Raw genomic sequence first — 20,742 nt, 5'->3', positions numbered from 1 at the left:
TGATGTGAATGGAACCAAATACGTATATTTGCCTATATGCTGAGTAGTACACAACTATGCTGAGTTGTCAAACGTTACATAGCCCGCAAAGTTCACCAAAAGCCAGAGAGCAACAGCTTGCTTATCTCTTTGCACTACATAATCTTCCTCAACTGTACCCGCAATGTTTTACTTTCAGGCAAGAGAACTTGCATTTAACCAGAAAGAACTTTCAGGTCATCATTCAAATCAAAACACTTCCTGCCAAATCACAACCCAATTGCGTTAAATGTATCAAAGCATTGTTAATAACAATGCACAATACATGTAGTGGACAAAGAAATGGAAATTCCAATATAGAGCCAGATTAGCAGAATGCTGTGCCCGGGGCTATTGAATTGAAGCACGTGATAAGCACGCAGGCTGCACTTAAAGCGGATTTCTGTTTACCGCCTCCTGAGGCTTGAACAGAAATCCGCGTTAAGTCGGGCTTTCTGCCCTTATCGCACCTGCAGCAAACGTGTTATCCCATAGCTCCGGGTACTTATCCCTGAATCTCTGGGTTAACATGCGTTATCTGAAAGTTTGACCTGCAAGGAAAAGGGCTTGTAATTGAATAGCTCCGGGTTTAAAAGTCCAAAGCTACAACCCTTTCCCTCGTGCGGTAAAATAACAAGACTAAATATATTATTCTCATCACAGTGCGCCTGTGTTAGGATTTATTTGGTTCTCAGCTTTGGATTTCAATGGCTTTAAAGACCACCGACTCCCTTATCTCTCCCTTCCTTTTAATCTCCCACTCCCCCATTTATATATGTGCATATATTGTCTCAATATATTTTAAACCCTTCAATAAAAAAAGATTAAAACAAAAACTCACTGTTCCACTCCGTGACCTCTGCATGGGGTAGATATCTGGCGAGGTGCTCATCAGACCAGAACTGCCAGCATAGTTTTCCCCCCAGCTGTACAGGTTGAGATCTGGAAAGCATTTAAAAATAAAACACACACAGAAAGAAAGAAACTATAAGATGCCTTGCTCACTATGAAACCTCATCAGCTTGGTAGATTAATATAAAATATATACAATAAAATACTCCAAGCTTTTTAAAAGGTACATTATATTGAATCCATACTTACTATCTTCCTCAGCTCCTTTCAGAAATGCCCCAATGGCACCAAGGTAACCCTCATGCCTGAGAAATAGTGCCTGGACTTCCCCCTAGAAACAGATGTATAGAAGTGTATATGTTGGACGTCTTTACTGAAATAGAAGCCTCTTTTTATTCAGCCTCAGCATTCTAAAGACTTTTTACATTTGGAAGTCAAACTGCTGTAAGGAGGATAATATTAGGTTTTCATAAAACTATACATTTGTAAAAAAAAAAAAAAAAAATGTATTCAACTTAATTCTCTAAGCTGGATAGAGGATGTATGGTTATCAAATGTAAAAAAAAAAAAAAAATAGAATAAAAAAAAAAGGGTCACCATCCATTTGTAAATTGCTACTGAAATCATATTTCTTGCAGCACTAACATCGCAGCCCAGCTATCATATAAATATGGTGTAAAATATATCGGTAACCTGACGTAAAGAACTTTGGCTGGTAAAAGGAAGCTGTGGACTTGTAGCATAGATGAGGTATTGTGTGTAGTTAAAAAATGTCATATTATTATATTCAGGAAAACTAATTGATTCAATGTTAGATTTCATATCTGAAGGCTGCAGCAATCATGGTGCAAGAGACCAGTCTGACATCACATGGATTTCTATGTACACTCACCACTGAGCAGCCTGCAATCCTGTCTATGCACTCAGGACACACCCACAGAATACTTATTCTATGTGTGAAATGTCCAGGTTAAAGCCAGTTACACCTGCTCAGCTGTAGGTGAAAAGTGAAGGACGCTGGATTGCCCTTAGTTGCTCAAAATTGTGTATACCCATCTATGGAGTATGCATAGGTCAAGAAAATAAGCGTTATGGTAGACTTACCATTGATAACTCTTTCTTCGAGGTCCACAGGGTTATCATTGGGATAATGTGGTTGGAGTTGCACAAATTTTTTTTTGTGTGGACAGATCTCCCTATTTCTTCTTCAGGTTCCATAGGGAACCACAGGGATACCATGGGGATAATGTGGTTGGAGTGTTCCAGGCACCAAACAGTTAAAGCTTTCAGCTCCCAGGATGCCTCTGGTCCTCCTCCACATATACCCCGCACCTGGCCACAGGCATTAAGTTTTGTAAACAAGCCCAAGGCAGGAGAAGGAAAGAAGAGAAGGAAGAACATTCATACACCAGAAGCACTCTCAAAAAAGATGAGGGAATCAGTGACCGAAATAAAAATTAGCCAATGCAACCAGGTGCGTCATAGGAATCCACAGGGATAACATGGGGATGTCCTAAAGCAGTTCACCTAAGGGTGGGGACGCTCCTGAGCAAAAAGGAGAACTCCCAAAGGAAGCATCCTGAGAGGCAAAAATATCAAAGGCGTACAACCTGTGAAAAGTGTGAACAGAAAACCGCATGGCTGCCTTGCACAATTGCTCAGCAGAGGCACCACGACTAAACGGCCAAGATGGCCCTACAGTAGAATGTGTGGTCACCGTATTTGGAACAGGGAGATCAGCCTGTGTATCCTCCTGAGAGATAGTCATACGTAACCATCTATCTAGAGTCTGTTAGCTGGCCAACCTCGTTTGTGAAAACCATATATAACATAAAAAGTATCTGATTTTCTAAAAGAGTTTGTACGCTCCACATAGATACGGAGAGAACGAACTACATCTAGAGAGCCTTTACCTACAGAAAGGTCTGAAGACTGAAAAGCTGGAACCACAATCTTTTAATTCACATGAAAACGGGACACTACCTTAGGAAGGTAACCATCCCTTGTGCGGAGAACAGCTTTATCCTGGTGATAAATCAAAAATGGGATGCGACAAGAGAGCGCTGCCAAATCAGAGACTCTGCGTGCAGAAGAGATAGCGAGAAGAAAAAGGGTCTTCGCTGTCAACCATTTCAAATCTACAGAGTCCAGGGGTTCAAATGGGGGAGCTTGTAGCCCCTTGAGAACCAAAGACAAATCCAACGGTGCTACCGATGGGACAAAAGGAGACTGAACTCGGAGAACCCCCTGAAAAAAAAATTCTAACATCTGGTAAAGAAGCAATCTTTTTCTGGAACCAGACTGATGTAGAAACCTGCACTCTCAAAGTGGCCAGACGGAGACCAAGGCCCATTCCAGCCTGGAGAAAACCAGTACCCAGGAAACCATAAACACCTTAGGGTCGTATTTTCTGTGGGAACACCATTGACCGAAAGAATGCCAAACTCTGTAATAGAAACGGGCAGAGGAAAGCTTTCGTGCCCTAAGCATCGTTTCAATCACAGAGCTGGAGAAACCCTTAGCTCTTAAGATGGAAGACTCCAGAGACACACCATCAAAGACAGGCGAGGTAAGTCCAGATGCAGACAGGGACCCTGTGCTAACAGATCTGGCCATAGAGGAAGAGGATACGGACTGTCTCTGGATGGATTCTGTATGTCGGTGTACCAATGACATCTGGGCAAAGCAGGAGCCACTAGTAATACTGTTCCGCCTTCCTGCTTGAATTTCCTGAGAACCCTTGGGAGGAGGGAAATCGGAGGAAAGAGATACGCCAGCTTGACGTCCCATCTTACTGGCAGTGCATCCACAAAGGCTGCTGAGGGATCGCTGGTCCTGGACCCGTATGTGGGGACCTTGTGGTTGTGATGTGACGTGATGCCATGAGTCTATGTCTGGTAGGCCACATTTGTTCACCAGGAGTTGAAAAACCCCTGGGTGGAGAGACCACTTTCCGGCATATGTCCTGACGACTGAGGAAGTCCGCTACACCTTTTGAGGACTCCCGGTATTAATATTGCAGAGATAGCCGGATGATGACGTTCTGCCCATAACAGAATGTTTGTCACTTCCCTCATGACTAAGCATGCCTCCCTGATGATTGAAATAGGCTACTGTGGTCGCGTTGTTGGACTGGATCTGGACCGGCCTGCCCTGGAGCAAGTCTCCAAAATGTTTATGGGCAGATGACTTTCCTGATTTGTCCACCTACCCTGAAAGGTGTGATGACCTGTCACTGCCCCCCATCCGCGAAAACTGGCATCCATGGTGAGAAGCACCCAATTTAGAATCCAGAATGGGCGACCTTTGTTCAGATGATCCTTTTGTAGCCACCAGGACAAAGAGAGAGACGAACCTCTGGAGTGAGAAGGATCCTCTGGGACGGAATCGGTATGAAAACCCGACTAATGTTACGCCAACAGTTTAGAATCCGTCACCAATACCTGATCTGGTTTAAATACCGATATGGTAAATGCTGATGTGTACAAAATCCCGTAATATGCAATACCGAAATATATTTTACCGACTGTTTTGTACAAACGACATTATCAAAATATTTCAAAACATAACCGGTAGGTTATTATGCCGACAAGATTGCCATCTCTATATATCAAGATGCAGTCAAGATCACAAAATCGCCAGTTTGATTTCCTAACAATGTAACAATCCCGAAATATTCAAAAGGCCTACAAATATAATACCGACTGCACATAGGAAAACCCGACTATTGTAATCCCAACACATGAATATGCCGACAACCATAATACCGACCGCACATAGGAAAACCCGACTATTGTAATCCCAACACATGAATAGGTGACCTAATCATTGAACGTTAAAACGTCCCTTGCCATTTACTTGTGTCTGTATTTAGAATATCGGAATTTTCTATGTCGGGATTTTGAATTTCGTTAATATTTTGTATCGGTGATTGAAAGGAGTCGGTATACTGTCAATCGGTATATTACATTATTCAGTATTTTCATACATCGGAATTTCTTTACGGTCGGTATTGTGTGTAATAGATCAAATGATGCCAGTATTATGGTAATCGGTATTTTTATAATTTTTCAGTATTTTCAGTTGTCGGTGTTTTGTCTTTATCTGTAAATTATAACATTCAGTATTTTTGTCGGTATTTAGTTTTCTTCGGGTTATCATCTGTCTTATTTCCATTGTCGGTATTGTGTGCAGCGGTATTCAAACTGGCAGTATGCTAAACGTATACCTCTGGGAACATATCAGATGATAATGTCCGTTCCACCTGGAGAGAATCAATTTTTGCAGAGGCCTGGAACGGAACTGAGCATACCCCACTATGTCGAAGGTGGATACCATTGACCCCAGGACCTGCATCACTGATAGAATAGATACCCTTCGCTTGCGTACTCGCAATGATAGGGACGCAATCTTGTTCTCTGGCAGAAACACACTTTGTGCCTGAGAATCCAGGAGTGCCCCCAGATGTACCATCTGCTGTGTTGGAGAAAGAAAGGATTTCTTCCAATTGATGATCCAGCCGTGCTTCTGTAGACAGGCAATGGTCAGTTGGAGATGGTGTTGCAAAACAACTGGAGACTCTGCCAATATCAGAAGGTCGTCTACATATGGTAGTATTCGGATACCCTGACGTCTGATATAGGCCGTCATAACCGCCATTATTTTGGTAAAGACCCTAGGGGCCATAGATAGACCAAAGGGCAGTGCCTGAAACTGGTAATGTTGTTGCAGGACAGCAAACCGTAAAAATTGCTGGTGGGATGGCATAATAGGCACATGCAGATACGCATCCTGAATGTCCAGGGAAACCATAAAATCCCCAGGCTCCATTGCCAAAATAATTGACCGAAGAGTTTCCATACGGAACTTGGGTACATGGATACATTTGTTGAGGGTTTTCAGATTTAGAATAGGGTGATGAGACCCATTTGGTCTCTGAACCAACAATAGATTGGAATAATAACCCTTTCCTTGTTGCAACACAGGAACCGGGATTATTACTCCTGCCTGCAGCAGGGAGTAAATGGCTTCCTTAAGGGACAAGGCCTTGATCGCATCTGATGGAGGATTTGTGCAAAAAAACTTCTGGGGAGGATGCCTCCGGAAAGTGAGGGCACACCCCTGAGAGACCACTTCTAGGACCCAATCATCTGTTGTTATTTGATGCCAGTACTCCGCAAACTAAAGAAGTCGGCCCCCCACCCTGGGATGCCCCAGGAAGAGGCCCACCCCATCAGGGCGAGAGGGTTTGTTGTCCGGCTTAGAAGCTGGACGTCTGGCCGCCCCAGACCTCTTAGTTTGTCACCTGGCTGTCCTGAAAAAACTAGACGGCCTGGAAGAAGACTGTTCTTTTGCTTGTCCCTGAGGACGAAAGGACTGAAAAGAAAACTGCCTAGACTTTAATGTAGCCGTAGATGACAGACCTGCAGATTTTGAAGCTGCTAGAGTAGCTATTGTGGCCAGGGGCGGGGTACATGTGAAGGAGGACCAGAGGCATCCTGGGAGCTGAAAGCTTTAACTGTTTGGTGCCTGGATCACTCCAACCACATTATCCCCATGGTATCCCTGTGGTTCCCTATGTAACCTGAAGAAGAAATAGGGCGATCTGTCCACACAAAAAAAATTGCGTGCAACTCTGAATTAGCCACAATTGGATCAGCCTTATCCACACACAGTGCAAGCTGGGAAGAAATGCAGTGTTCTCCTTACGCTTTATTTGTCGGGCGGTCCGCCCGGTAAAAATACCCCCCCGCCCGGCACTGTAACATCCTGAGAGTTGAGCACTGAGCACTGCACCGGGGCCCGCACCCACCGTTAGTGTCCCCAGAGCTCCCATTCCGGTTCCCCCCGCAGCAGTTGATGGGAGAGACGTCTCTCCCATAGTGCAGAGCGGGCCGGGAGCAGCGGACAGAGGCGGTCGTTGACTGGAGTGGAGACCAGGTAAGTGGTCTATTTTTTTTTCTTTTGTGAGTATGCGTTACTGTATAAAGGGGGCTGCTACTGGGGGCACTGTATAATGGGGCTGCTACAGGGGGCACTGTATAAATGGGGCTGCTACTGGGGAAAGGGGAAAACTACATTGGGCACTGTATAAAGAGCACAAATACAGGGGGCACTGCATAATGGGCACCTTTGACTGAGAGCCAATGGGACTTGTCGGGCTGGATTGGTAAGGGAGGTACCCCTTTTCCCGGCGCGCATAATTGCGAAGGCCCCCACCCGGCTACTTTTTGATGCCACCCGGCTGGAAAACATTTCTGGGGAGAACACTGGAACTGTATCACATCCCAAAGCATCAGTTTCACAAAGTGGTATTAGAGATACTTCATTCGTGAAATCTGTTATTTAAAGATTATCTGTATTATTTTTAAGAAAATAATATGGCTTAAACTTTAATTTGTTGTTTGATGTCATCTTTCCCTTCAGGTGTCTCTCATGGGTCTCCACCCCCCCCCTCTCCCCACCTTCAACCAGGTGTCCGTAGCCGATGGAGACGGTGAGGCCAGGCAGCAGGCTGAAGCTCAGGGTGCAGAGAGCATGACCCTGGTGTCGCAGTCACGCTCCCGGCGGCAGCCCTAATAAAGTGGGCGCTGCTGCTGCTGCAGTTTCACCGCTGAGCACCACGGGCCTTGCTCGGCAGCGCAATGGCCGCGGGCGGAAGGGAGGGCGGCTGATGAGGAATGGTGGCGAGCGGTCAGTGTGGGTACGATGGCCTGCCACGGCACCAAGGGAATGTGCCACTGCCCCCGCATGAAAAAAAAAACCAAACAAACACACACATAGGCCACCACATAAAAAAAATAAAATAAAAACATAACAAAATCTTATCACCACACTGCTGGCAGCCTCAGGCTGTGAGCTTGTGGTGGGCTGCTGTGGTGTCCTCCATGTAGCTGCTTGGCATTGGTGGCTAGTGGAGCAGTGCCATTGCCTTCATTTCTGGGGGCAGAGAACAGCTCTGCTTAGCCGGTGCTGCTCAGACTGACAGCTCGGCTCTCGGAGGGGACAAGCAGCAGCAGCCGGGCTGCAGGCAGAGAGGGAGCCTGGACTGGCTGCAGGGCAGGGGGGGTGGAGAATTAGAGCCAGACGCCGCTGCCGCCGCCTCCTTTGGCATCCGACCTGGCTGTGTCAGCATGCTACGTGGGTTTAACGCCGAAATGGCCCGGGCCCCTAAACAAAGAGATGCCCTGGGCGGCGCCCCCCCTCTGCCAGGACTGTGATACACAAAAGCTGACCATTCATTAAGGTAGCCCCAGTGCCCACGTTACGCCACTGGGGCTACCTTAATGAATGGTCAGCTTTTGTGTATCACAAGGAGTGTTTGCAGACACAGTGATGTTACGTGGCCAGTGGGCATGTCCTGTTTATAAAGAAAAGACACAGGAGGAGACGGATTAGGCATCTTGTGACTTCAGGCAGCACAAGACTAAACAAACAACACTATATTTCTCTGACTGTTTAACTGCTGTTCCAGTTGGCAGAGATAGACAATAGGAATCTCTATGTAAATATGTATTTCTACCAAAAGGGGCCTATCCATTAGACAACTTTCTGAACAATGCGACCAAAACCTCCTGGTTTTGGTCGCATCGTTCAGAAAGTCGTCTAATGGATAGCCGGCAAGGACCAGCGATGAGTGTGCGCGCTGGGTCCATGCAGACGCCGACTATCTATTGAACATGCCTGTCAACCTGACGACGATCGTCAGGTTCGGCATGTTCAGAGATAGGAAGTCTGTCTCCTGCACTGAATGACATTCAGTGAACGCCGTTTAGTGCGGGCACCGCACCTAGGCGACCTGAAGAACTGAACGCTAGTCGTTCAGGTCGCCTAGTGGATAGGCCCTTAAGTCTTGCATACCTGGAAAAAGCTGCCAAAAAAGAATTGCTACAGACAAACCACCATATTATTTTTTCCCCAGAGTCCTCCAATTTCCAAAAAAATCCTATTTTTCTGATATTTCCACCACAAAACATGTCCCTGTTAAATAAAAACATATTGTACTTTTATAGAATTGCACAGTATATAATGTTTATTGTTGTGTATTATTATAACATTTGAGTATAGCACAGTAATATATATTTTTAACAGGACAGGACAGGACAGATCTGCACCAATTACAATAATAAAGCACATTTTTACCCTCATGGTAATACTATTTTACTCTATAGATCTGTTTCCACTCTGGTTAATTGCATATAGCTTTGTGTTTTACTCCTCACTTTACATCAATTTTCCCTTGTCCTTCTAAAAACATAAAATTAGTGTTTGACTGCTTAGCGAGTTACAAGCACTGGAATATCAATAGTAGAGCATGTTAAATACAATACAAATAACATTTATCTGCCATCTGGACCAAAGCAGAAGATATTATTAAATCCAACTGAACTTTACTCTGGGCAAGGCACCATCTGCAACAAAATGTAGAGTTGGGAAATGTCGAAACTTGTATAATTATAGATATAGAGACTGTTGCTTTCATGAAGAAGTGGTAAGGAAAAAGTGAAAAGATTACACAATATACCATTCAAAGAGAAAAAAAACATCCATCTGTTAGTGTGGATTAGGAGTTCGGGTTCCCAGTTAGCAGCCAGATGATACAGCAGATTTTCTGTCTTTTCACTGCATTGTTAGAGGGCTGTTTTGTTACATTCCACTCTCTACCTTAGAATAATGCTTTGGTGGGGGTCCCTAAGCTGCGGTCTTTCATTTACAGCAACACTGCTGTATCTCTCCAAGGAGACCCCAGTACTGCTGAAGGTGAACAGCAAAGTAGCCACAGCTATATGTAAGTGTGCAATGCAATTCATAACAGGGGTCAAGGGGAGGAAACAAAGTAATGATCACATCTTACCTTGGAAAAGAAGTTGATGCTGTAGCTTATAGTGTGCATTGTAACAGGGTGACCTCGGATAAAAAACCCTCCGAAGTACACTTGGTAGAGGTTGTGTTGTTTAGCATATAGACAAGCCAACTGGCCGATGTCATTGCTGATCATGTGCAGTAAGCTCTTTGCCATGTCTTCTTTGGAGAACTCTAGGGAAGACACAGGGGCTCAGCATGGTCTTATTTCATCAATTCAAAATGATATAGTTCTACACAAATGTCATCATCATTCACACGTCTGTTGTTCACTAAATTGCAAACAACAACATTACATAACCAAAAAAAATAAAATAAATAATAATAATAATAATAATAAATACCCTTAAATAATAATAATAATAATACCCTTCAATAATGTGATATAGGTGGTTGGTGAAGACCATGCAATAAAAAGCACCAGAAGTATTATGGGGCAAAAATTAGGTCGTTGTTTTTATTATGAAGGGTAGATATGTGTGCACAGCAAACTAAGTACTGTACTAATATGTGGTCTACATGAATGGCAGAATGCTTACTGTACACACAATGCACCACCCAGCATCCAATCACACCAGGACTCCCCAATCAGGACATTTATACTATAGTTTATGGGAAAGAGAAAGCGCTCAGTGAGGGTAAACAAATGAAAGAATATACACTTATATGTAGCACATGAAACATGTACATGTATGTACTTAAGCTGTCCTGAGCAGTTCCTTTTTTGATTACAGTGTCCTATAGCTAATGCTATAAATAGCATAGTAAAGATGGTTATACTCAGGAACTGGCCTAGACATATGTTCCCAGAATGTAGCACTCAGCTATTCTATAAGAAATCATTAACAGATCTCAAGTTTTTCTTGGTGTGTGTGTTTGCGTGTGTTAGTACTCACACCTCTATGCAATAGCAAAGGATGTCATTACTGGACTCCATAGAACTCTGCAGCCTCTGTTCATTTACAAACCATTACTAAAACAAGCCACAGGCGTGAAGATGTGCTACAAGACACATGACTGCAACACATCAATAACATTGATATCGGTCACATACAGAATTATATACTTTCCTTTCATCCACCGTGCATAAATAAACGCAGTCAGATTGAGTAAGGCGTTTGAGGTATAGAGTCTCCTCTAGGTCCTAGGCCCTGTAGTAGCTGTATGGACTTCTGTGACTATAGTAATGTACTTGCCTGTGTCTTTTCTCCCTTCCCGGTTTCAAATGCATTTTCAGCTTTAGGATTAGGTCCCTGACCTTAGTGCTTCATAGAACAGCACTCTGGAACGCTGTCTAACATTGCATTTGTGAGCCAGCTACATAGGAAAACAATGGCCATGACAATGGGAGCAGCAATGTGTTGGGAAGCTCTAAAGGCCAGGAACAGGTACTAGTGGTCCAAAGGAGATGGGGCCATTAAAGACAGTAAGACAGCTACTAGTATGGCTTCAGCGCTAAGGAAGAGAAGTCACATAAAAGAGAGGGGTGACCATGACAACCAATTTCTGTTGAACACTTTCCACTAAGTAACTTGTGGTAAATAATTGGGAAGCACAGAGGTTTAAACAGGTCTTCTCTTATTTGCTCAAGCACCCAGAAGCTGTGCCTGCATAATTGTTACTCGGTCAGGAATATTCTGCATGTTGTATGCAAACACCCCCGTCTGCACAGAAGTGATAAGGCGCAGCTACATAAATAAGACTTACTGTGGGTTTCAGTGTGTCAGTAACATGTTCCTTGAATGGATATTATCCATGCAGTCAGAGATGTATTGATGTGCAATACCTTTGTCTGCGGTGGCGGACTTGCCAAAGCTGCTTGCAATCAGGTTTCCTGTTAATCCCAATATTTGGAACGCACCTCCATAGATGTCTTTCACCAGCATGTCCACATTTGTGTGCTGACCCCTAGCAGCCAGCTGTAGTAACTCATCAAACCTCTGTTGACATCAAACAACAAATTAAAGTTTAAGCCAGTTATTTTCTTAAAAATAATACAAATAATCTTTAAATAACAGATTTCACGAATAAAGTATCTCTAATACCACCGGGTGTTTAATGGAACCACGTATCTGTTGTTAAAGATTTTTTTTTTTTTTTTAACCCATCTACTAGAACCTTCTTGCTCTACTTCAAGACACTGCAACTTATTTTATTGTTGAATAAATAAGAACATAAAACTTCTCATGTATGTGATGCCAGCATGCACTGCAGCACTTTACAAACGAGTAAATGCTAATAAAACAAGAGGTGTTAACATCCGGACATAGAGGCAGGAGGTCCCTGCTCCTATACAATCTACAGGAAAACAGAAGCTTGATAAATTAAGTTAAATGCTAATATTGATAAAGATACTTAGTGAAGCTATTGGGTCACACAGCAATATTAATTGGAGTGAATAAATATAAAAAAGTACATTTTGCAGATGTAGAGCAATGGCAATTGGGATGTTAGGAGGGAGGTTTGGGAATTTGATAAGCTTGCCTAAGGACGTGAGTATTATAACCCGATGCTAGAAGAAAGTCTTATACAAAGAGCATCTGCAGCCGCAGAGCGCCCCACTGAGCGGCTGCAACTGGAAAAAATCCGGTGACTAGGAATGGGAGCAGGTCTAGAGTGTGGAAGAGAGCCTATTGGCAGGTTAGGAGACGTGTGTTATGTTGGAGAATGTGAAATACAGGCAACACTGTACAGCCTGGCAGAGTGGAGCAGCAGTAGAACAGTGAGGAGAATGTGTCTACCTGATGTATGCAAAATATATTGTAGAGGTGAAAGTCTGGATATGGCACGATACTAACCCCACTCTTCAATCCCTTTTACAGTCCAGATCCAGATAGTAAGAATATTCATGCTTCAATCCAAATGACTAAGTTATTAATTAAGTTACATGTACTCAAACACAAATATCATAAAACCTGGCCATTAGCTGTGTTTAAGGACTAGAGTTGGAAAACACGTGTTCTGGGAAGCCCAGTAAGAGGGAAGTGCAAAAGTCAATAAAAGGGGTAACGAGGACATGATATTACATTTTTGCATTGTCTTGTGTTTTCATAGAGATGATAGTTAAACCCCCCAAAAAGCATATGGATCCAATTTGGATGCTGCAACATCCACCTTTTCCCGGTATTGCTTGTCCAATTTTCAGCAACTACCGCTACAAGTCCTTCCCTGGTGTGCAAGGACTGAGACGTCCACTTTGATTGTGTTCAGGCGTTCAAATGTCCTATTGCAGGTGTAGATTATATCTCTGAACATGGCCTCCTATGTGAACGATTTTGCATCGCTGTATGCAACTACTATTACCAACACGCCGGTGATAATGCCATAGATGGACCATCTCTATGCGTCTACCTAGCTACCTCCCCCTCACCGCCCAGGAATGCCCAATACATTTTGAGGAAAGGTGGTATTCGAGGAAAATGTAAGCAGGCAATAAGAAACCTGAAGGGGCGTGGGAGCTGAGAGATGCTTTATCTCAGAGTAGGTTGATTACTATATGCTTTAATAATAATGGCAAGATTATGGCTGAATATGTGAGAAGTTTATAATTGGAACAATGGAGGGAGATTTAGATGGTAGAAACTTTGGGGCTGATGGAGAGCTGGTAGCAAAATGGACGTGAAAAATTCACAAAATAGTACAGGCAAAAATTGTATATTTCTGTATATTAGAGATGAGCACGGTTCCATGCCAGCAGCGGGTATCAATACCTGCTCACAACAAGTGAGAAAGATACAAGACCTAACATGCATATATGCTCATGACTGCGTTGAGCTGCATTTGTATGAACACACCCTAACAGAAATCTGCCTACTGAGAATGCCCCTGCACACCTCTGATTCACCTCTCTGTTGGTCAGATGTGAAGCATCCCCTCTGCAATCCCGCAGGTGTGTGTGTGTGTGTGTGTGTGTGTGTGTGTGTGTGTGTGTGTGCGCTTTCTGTGCAATCTCAGTGCCAAAAGAACACAGAACATGCCACATAAACTGGCGTAGTGCTCACACTGCATTAAGCTGGGTACACACTGGAGCGATGTGTACCCGGACGATATGGGGGCCGATGGGCCAACATATCATATCCGCTGTACACATCAGAATGATGTAAAGAAGGACATGTAGCAAACACCTCCATTACTATCAAGTGTGGGAACATTGATATATTTTAGGATTAGTGGTCCTTTCATTTAAAAACAAACATCTTCCTCATTGCAAAACCACTGCAAATGCAGAAACACAACAATCAGCAAACAATTGCTCAATATCCTAGGAAACAGCTGCAAAGCCTTACTTTGCCTAAACTTTGTTTCACCTTTGTTTTTGTAAGCAAGGCCCCAAGCCCCCAAAATGTACCGCCTCCTATAGAGCTGCCTCCAATTCGTTCAAACTTGTCCTCTGTTTCTACCTGCCAAAGATAAGAGATTTCACATTATATTACATTATGTGAGGAAGGGCATGTGACCTCTAGATATACTGTGTAATATAAAAGGAATGTAGCTAGCTGGATCACTAGACAAAAGCAGATTTTTGTCCATTTGTGTTTTTTTTTCTATTATAAAACAAGCTGACAATTTGGACAAATATTTTTTTTAGGCACTCGACATTAGCAAGCCTGCCAGACTGGGAAAATAAAACACAAACAGGTGGCCGTTTATGAAGATTAACAGCTTTAAATGTCTTCGTTGCCCCAAAATGCGATAGTAAGATTGGATTCCTGCCAAGAACATGGGTTATGAGAGCAAGATGGCAGACATCTGCAGAGGAGCAGAAGGCTGCACAGGCAGAGCGGAGGAGATCGGTGGAGTGATGCAACTGGCGCCTTTAGCTTTGCGTAGGGTGTTGAGAGCGCCCAGCTATTTCCACTCTGCAGAAACATTTGAATCTTCTGCCAACCCAGGACTGGAGATCGCTGGGTTTCATTCTATATTAGTAATGATGCTGGTTTTGAACCTCGTGTTGCACTGTGGTGGAGAAGCGCATTTGACTACAAGCAATATAATATAAAGTTTTGCACATACAAAATTGGCAAATGTAATAAAGACACGCCCCCCTAAAAAAATATAAGATAAAGAAAGCGGAGGCATTACAGTAGTTGGAGTTTTATGTGACGGTTACTTCTTTGCACAGTGCACAGAAAATCCCACAAACCATAAAAACAGCATCATTTTCAATAGTATTAGTTATAAACAATTCTCATTATAGGTAATCATTACCATCAATTTAGGGAACAAGAGCTTCCTGTCAAATATTTATGGAAATTGTAATCTCAGATTATAAATTGTAGACATAATAATTGCCACCTTAATTTTCTTTCCAAGTATAAATAGCGCTGTGGCCCGGTGACTTTATATAATATTCAGGTAAGAGCCCTTGTACACGAGCGGTAATCATTTGTCTTTGAAATGTCCCGGTTCCCCTGTGCACTAACTTAAAACAAAAGAATCAGTGAAGGTTGTTAGAAAGGTTTTTGTTTTACAAAAAAGAAGATCAACAATGACATTTAAAATGTGCTTTTTATTCTATTGAACCACAATTGTGCTTTATATTAACTTATGTAGAGACATCAATATGTCCGATGTTATGCAGCGTTAGTGTTACATGTACATGAGGATGAATGTGGCATTTAAAATGACAAGTAAATATCGCTAGTGTACCGCAGGGCTAACTTATTGGTGACTAAGTACTCTGCAGATGGGGAATATTACTTCATAACAAATAGCATAAGATTTACTGCATACCATAAAGCAGTCCAATGCTAGTGCCATCGTTATGGTTACAGCAACCTGCAGAAAGTACTCCATCACCAATCGCGTTGCTGAACTGCAAAGCCCAGGATCCTCTGCCGCCAACTTAATAGCAGTACACAAGAGATGTAGTTTTTGGCTGAGGTTTGGAGAATTAAAGCTACCACAACTCTGCTTTTAAGTTCAAACAACAGAATTTAAAACAAAACGAAAATAATAAAGAAATAAAAAAACAAAAAAGACATACAACACCACAACGCTTTACCTTAACTATGGATACCCCAGAACCTATGTTAACTAGTAAATAGGGGAAAATGTTCGGGTGAGTGGTTTGAAATCGAAACTCAGGGTCTGCATGCTTCACGTAGACAAACGCCTCATGAGGTATATTCTTTAGTACAAAATTACAGCCCTTTATAAGACAGGTCATTTCATCCTCTTTGTCCACTCTAGAACAAAGCAATAGAAGAGATTAGAGCCAATTTCATTAAGCATGAAGAAAAAAAACTGCAGATCTGTTTCTAAAGAAATAAACACAATAATCAGAGGTTAAACAACATATGGTATGTGACATTTCATTTTGGACAACCCTATTTCGCTTTGCATCCTCTCCAACACGTGCAGCAATTTTTCACCAGGATCCCCACTGACACCCGATGCCAACATTCAGACTGTATGGTATATTTGCAGTCAGCTACCGTGACAGCACAAAGGGAATAAACATGTCCAACCGTATTTAATAGAACATGACAGAAACGTTATATTTCGCTGTAATGTTTCAGATCAGAGATGGGCGCAGGAGTGAGCCGTCCTCGGTAGCAGTGAATATGAGAAGATCTATAAATGATGCAGGTGTCGTCTGTTGAATTGAGACGCCAACCTCTGCCTTCTCAGATCGGGTGTGAAATGTATTACCGCCGGCCCATGAGTGCCTAACCCTAACCCTCCCTCCCCCTAGCCTAACCAAACCACCCGGGGGGTGCCTAACCCTAAGTCCCCCCCGAGAGCCCTAAACCTAACCGTCCCCCCCTTCCCGCGGCTGGGGATGCCGGGCGCCGGTCCCAGATCGGGATGCCAGGGACGCCGGTCTCCCGGCGTCGGTAAAATGACAGGTGTCTAGATTTAGACGCCTGTCATTCAACCCTCGCGGTCAGCATTTAGACCGGCGGCTTCCAGACTACATCCCCTCAGATCCACTACATGTGTCACCATCGGGAACATCGGCAGGCCATCGGACAGTCTAAACAACCCAACGGTTACTCAGAATGGCCACCGTAAGCAATGTGCCGGAGCGAGTAAATCTGCGTTGAAGACGCAGTTGCTGACATCAGCATGCCTATGTTTTAGATGATCCTTCCCATCGCCGCCGGCAAACGGCTGCAGCCTGTCAGACAATGTGACCAGAGCTGCAACAGCGTCGCGCAAAATGTAGCTCTGCGGCACATGCGCACTGCAGCTACGTCATAGGTACTAAAACAACAATCATTAGCGACCGATTCCTCATTAGTGTCTGGGGCTGAATCAGCCCAGAGTCCTCCCGCACAGCAAGTTATGGCAGCTATCGTCTGATAAACCGCAGGGTCTGGGTCTGGCAGCTGTGGGCCGGGGGAGGGGGGGACCTATTTGATTCCCGGTCCACATACAAGTGTATTCTGGAAAAAAAAAATCAAAATGATACATGTCTGTCTGTACATCTATTAAAACACATTACTAAATATTCCTCACCAATATGTATATAATATAGGCAGAACTGATCATAGTTTTTGGATATGACACAGATCTGCTCTACGCTGTCAGATTATGCTTACAGTCATAAGTTAAATAAGAACATTCATAAAATAAAGGCATAATATCCATTTAAAAGCAAAATCACGTCTATATTATTGCCGATCTAAGAAGTAGGTTCTAATACACAGGTTCTCAAACTCCGTCCTTAGGCCCCCGAACAGTGCATGTTTTCCAGGTCTCCTCACAGAATCACAAGTGAAATAATTAGTTTCGCCTGTGGATCTTTTAAAATGTGTCAGTGAGTAATGAGTACACCTGTGCAGCTGCTGGGTGACCTGGATAACGTAACCTGTACGGGGTCCTGAGGACCGAGTTTGAGAACCACTGTTCTAATGTATTCAACATAAACATCAAAGCAATGTGCAAAACAGGATGCGTCTGGGTGGAGGTTACAAGGTGAAATATAGTTTGCATGTAAAAAAACAAAAACAAAACCTTTCAGTTTTAGCAAATATATTTCCAAAGCACAAACTGAATTGATGCAGCAAATGAAAAAAAAGCCTCAACTTCATGCCTTGCTGTAAGGCTAGGAGAGGCTCTACTACTCTATTATGGCAAGTCATGGCCAAAAATATTGTCTCTCTTTCGGTTTTCTCTAATAATGCACCATACCTTAGATGTACTTAAGCTGAATACACACTGAGCGATGTACTGTATATCGGATCCTGGGTACACATCAGAACAAGGTAATGAACGACAGAACGATCCCTCGTTCCGTCCTTCATTTCATGCAATGAGAAAGCATGCGATATCGTCCAGTTGGTCGTGCAGCACAGCCGACCAGACGATACCACATGCGACCGCGGGAGTGCTTATTGGCCGTACATACTGAGCAATGTGGCCGGAAACGACATATCGTGCAGGCATAGTCTCAGTGTGTACCCAGCTTTAATAGTGTTAGAAGTAGCAAGAAATAATTAGATTTCAAATAGGTGGAACTGAATCACTCATTGAATACAGAAAATGACATTCTCTACTGTTGTGTCACTGTGTACTGCAATAAGCATGGGGAAAAAAGGGCAACATATTGTAGCCAAGCATGGATAATGTCATGGCAACAAACCAGTCTCCAGGGACCTTAACGTTACTGCTTCTACCATATGTGATGTTTTCATGAAGCTCATGGGACAGTGCCAACCTCCCAGTACATGGCTCAAAAATAAAAATAACATAAGAAAGCTCGACTGGAGTTTGCCAGTCCTCGAAAATCCTACTGAGACCCAAACTAGATATTTTTGGTAAAAAGATAATTCCTATGTAAATAACTTTTTTTTTCTTTTAACGAAAAGACCATCTTCCCAGACAGTAAAACATGAAGGAGGTTCGGTGAGGTTTTGGCCCATATGTGCTGCACGGAGTGTCTTGAATGTGTGCATGTCATCATGAAAACTGAGGACTACAGTCCATTTGCAATGTTGTATCAGTGTCACAAAGTTGGGTCTTTATAGGACTTCCAGCAGAACACTTTCTTTAAAAAAAAAGAACATACTTCTAAAAGTACCAAGGAAGGGTTCAAGACAAGACATTGAACTGTTTTGAAGTGAACGGCAAAGAGCCAGTCAGTCAATCTGCTGGTAGAGAGTTACAGGACGCCCATGGTAGAGAGTTACAGGACGCCCATGGTAGGGAGTTACAGGACGCCCATGGTAGGGAGTTACAGGACGCCCATGGTAGGGAGTTACAGGACGCCCATGGTAGGGAGTTACAGGACGCCCATGGTAGGGAGTTACAGGACGCCCATGGTAGGGAGTTACAGGACGCCCATGGTAGGGAGTTACAGGACGCCCATGGTAGGGAGTTACAGGACGCCCATGGTAGGGAGTTACAGGACGCCCATGGTAGGGAGTTACAGGACGCCCATGGTAGGGAGTTACAGGACGCCCATGGTAGGGAGTTACAGGACGCCCATGGTAGGGAGTTACAGGACGCCCATGGTAGGGAGTTACAGGACGCCCATGGTAGGGAGTTACAGGACGCCCATGGTAGGGAGTTACAGGACGCCCATGGTAGGGAGTTACAGGACGCCCATGGTAGGGAGTTACAGGACGCCCATGGTAGGGAGTTACAGGATGCCCATGCTTGGCTACAGGAAGCAGTTGGTTGCAGTAATTTTTATTGCTTTACCAAATATTTATAATATGAATACTTATGTCAATGCCATTTATTTTAATCTCTGAAAAGAAATTCCCAAAGGTCATCTACAAAATCCAGTCACTTAGGGCCTCATTCAGCACGGATCGCAACTGCGATTATGCACGCAGTCGGCTGATTGTTGCGTACTGCGCATGCATTGCAGTGCGCATGCGCAGACACTTCACTGCGATCCGGACTGCGATCACAGTGGCTACACAGACCCATCTCTGAGTAATTGACAGGAAGTACCGTTTGGGAGGGGTGGTCGGAGAAACCCAGGCGTGCAGGGCATTTGAGCGCAGTTACAGGGGCGTGCATAGATTAGCCACTGCGATGCCTGGGCTCTCGCATCGTACCGGACGGTTAGCAATTTCTGAGTAAGGTCAGAGCTTGTGCAATTGTGTATGAGGCTGCGATGGTACTCCATGTTACCGATGGTTTTGCCGTCTTGCTAAGTATTACAGATGTGTATAAGGTAAGGTGGCTGTCCTTATATTGTGCTACGATGTCATAGCGGTCAAAGAGGATTAGCATATCTTCGCAGTGAAACTGCGTGCTTAATCACCATTGCATCGCATCTGCGATCCGTGCTGAATCAGGCCCTTAATCTGAACTCTGGCCATGATTCAGACCCGGTCGCTCTGACAGAGCGCTCGCTCTGAGTCAGGGCCGGGCTTCTTTTTTTTTTTTTTTTTTTTTTTTAGAACGGCCCCCTGGCCCGCTCGCATAGCTGTGGGTGACCACCCACAGCTACAGCGAGCGGCCATGATGATGGTCGCGATGGTGAAGACCATCGCGACCATCGGGCTTGCGACGAGACCCTTGTGGTAGGGTCTCGTGGCCGCAAGCCCCAGAGGGCTTTCGGCTCTAACAGAGCCGGAAGCTCTCCACTGACATCACTTGTGATGTCAGTGGGGCCGCCCCCAAACGACAGGCGTTCTCATGGGAACGCCTCCGTTAGAGCAGCCACCCCCCCCCAGCCTGCCCACCAAAGGGGGCGAGCTTTCACTCAACATCGACAGCTCGCCCCCTTTGTTGCGAGACCCGGAGCGACAGAGTGCCCGTCGCTATCCGGGCCTCGCACATGCGCACGACGGAGCCGGGCATCAAAACATCAAAGTATCAATTTCCCATTCATAGCATGAATTAATAATAACGAATGTCAGTTCTTCTTTCCTATAGGGACAATTAGCAAGCCGATATTAAATCTGCATTGAATATCCAGCAGCTTTATTTGGTGTAATAGTAGATAATGGCAGCAATATATATCCACTGGTTTTAATATTGCAACAGAAGAAAGTGTCTCAATTGTATCTGTGTTTTTGCAGCAACATATCTCACAAATTTTAA

The 20,742-nt window shown here is 44.0% G+C and overlaps 1 protein-coding gene across 1 annotated transcript in view; it reads right to left on the bottom strand.

The window, feature by feature from the left end:
• The window catches only part of PANK4 (pantothenate kinase 4 (inactive)), a 105,587-nt gene that overhangs the window by 63,265 nt on the left and 21,580 nt on the right, over window positions 1-20,742 (bottom strand). The window contains exons 4-9 of the mRNA XM_088468191.1: window positions 15,737-15,920; window positions 14,040-14,132; window positions 11,519-11,672; window positions 9,725-9,906; window positions 1,120-1,201; window positions 860-960 (exon numbers count right to left, since the gene is read on the bottom strand). Of these exons, the coding sequence (XP_088324317.1) occupies window positions 860-960; window positions 1,120-1,201; window positions 9,725-9,906; window positions 11,519-11,672; window positions 14,040-14,132; window positions 15,737-15,920 (796 nt within the window). The remainder of the gene's footprint in view (window positions 1-859; window positions 961-1,119; window positions 1,202-9,724; window positions 9,907-11,518; window positions 11,673-14,039; window positions 14,133-15,736; window positions 15,921-20,742) is intronic.

This window comes from Taudactylus pleione, unplaced genomic scaffold (assembly GCF_031769625.1).
Source record: "Taudactylus pleione unplaced genomic scaffold, aTauple2 ptg000082l, whole genome shotgun sequence".
Classification (NCBI taxonomy): domain Eukaryota; kingdom Metazoa; phylum Chordata; class Amphibia; order Anura; family Myobatrachidae; genus Taudactylus; species Taudactylus pleione.
The sequence above is the reverse complement of the archived record's forward strand: the minus strand, read 5'-3'. Positions and strand labels throughout refer to the sequence as shown.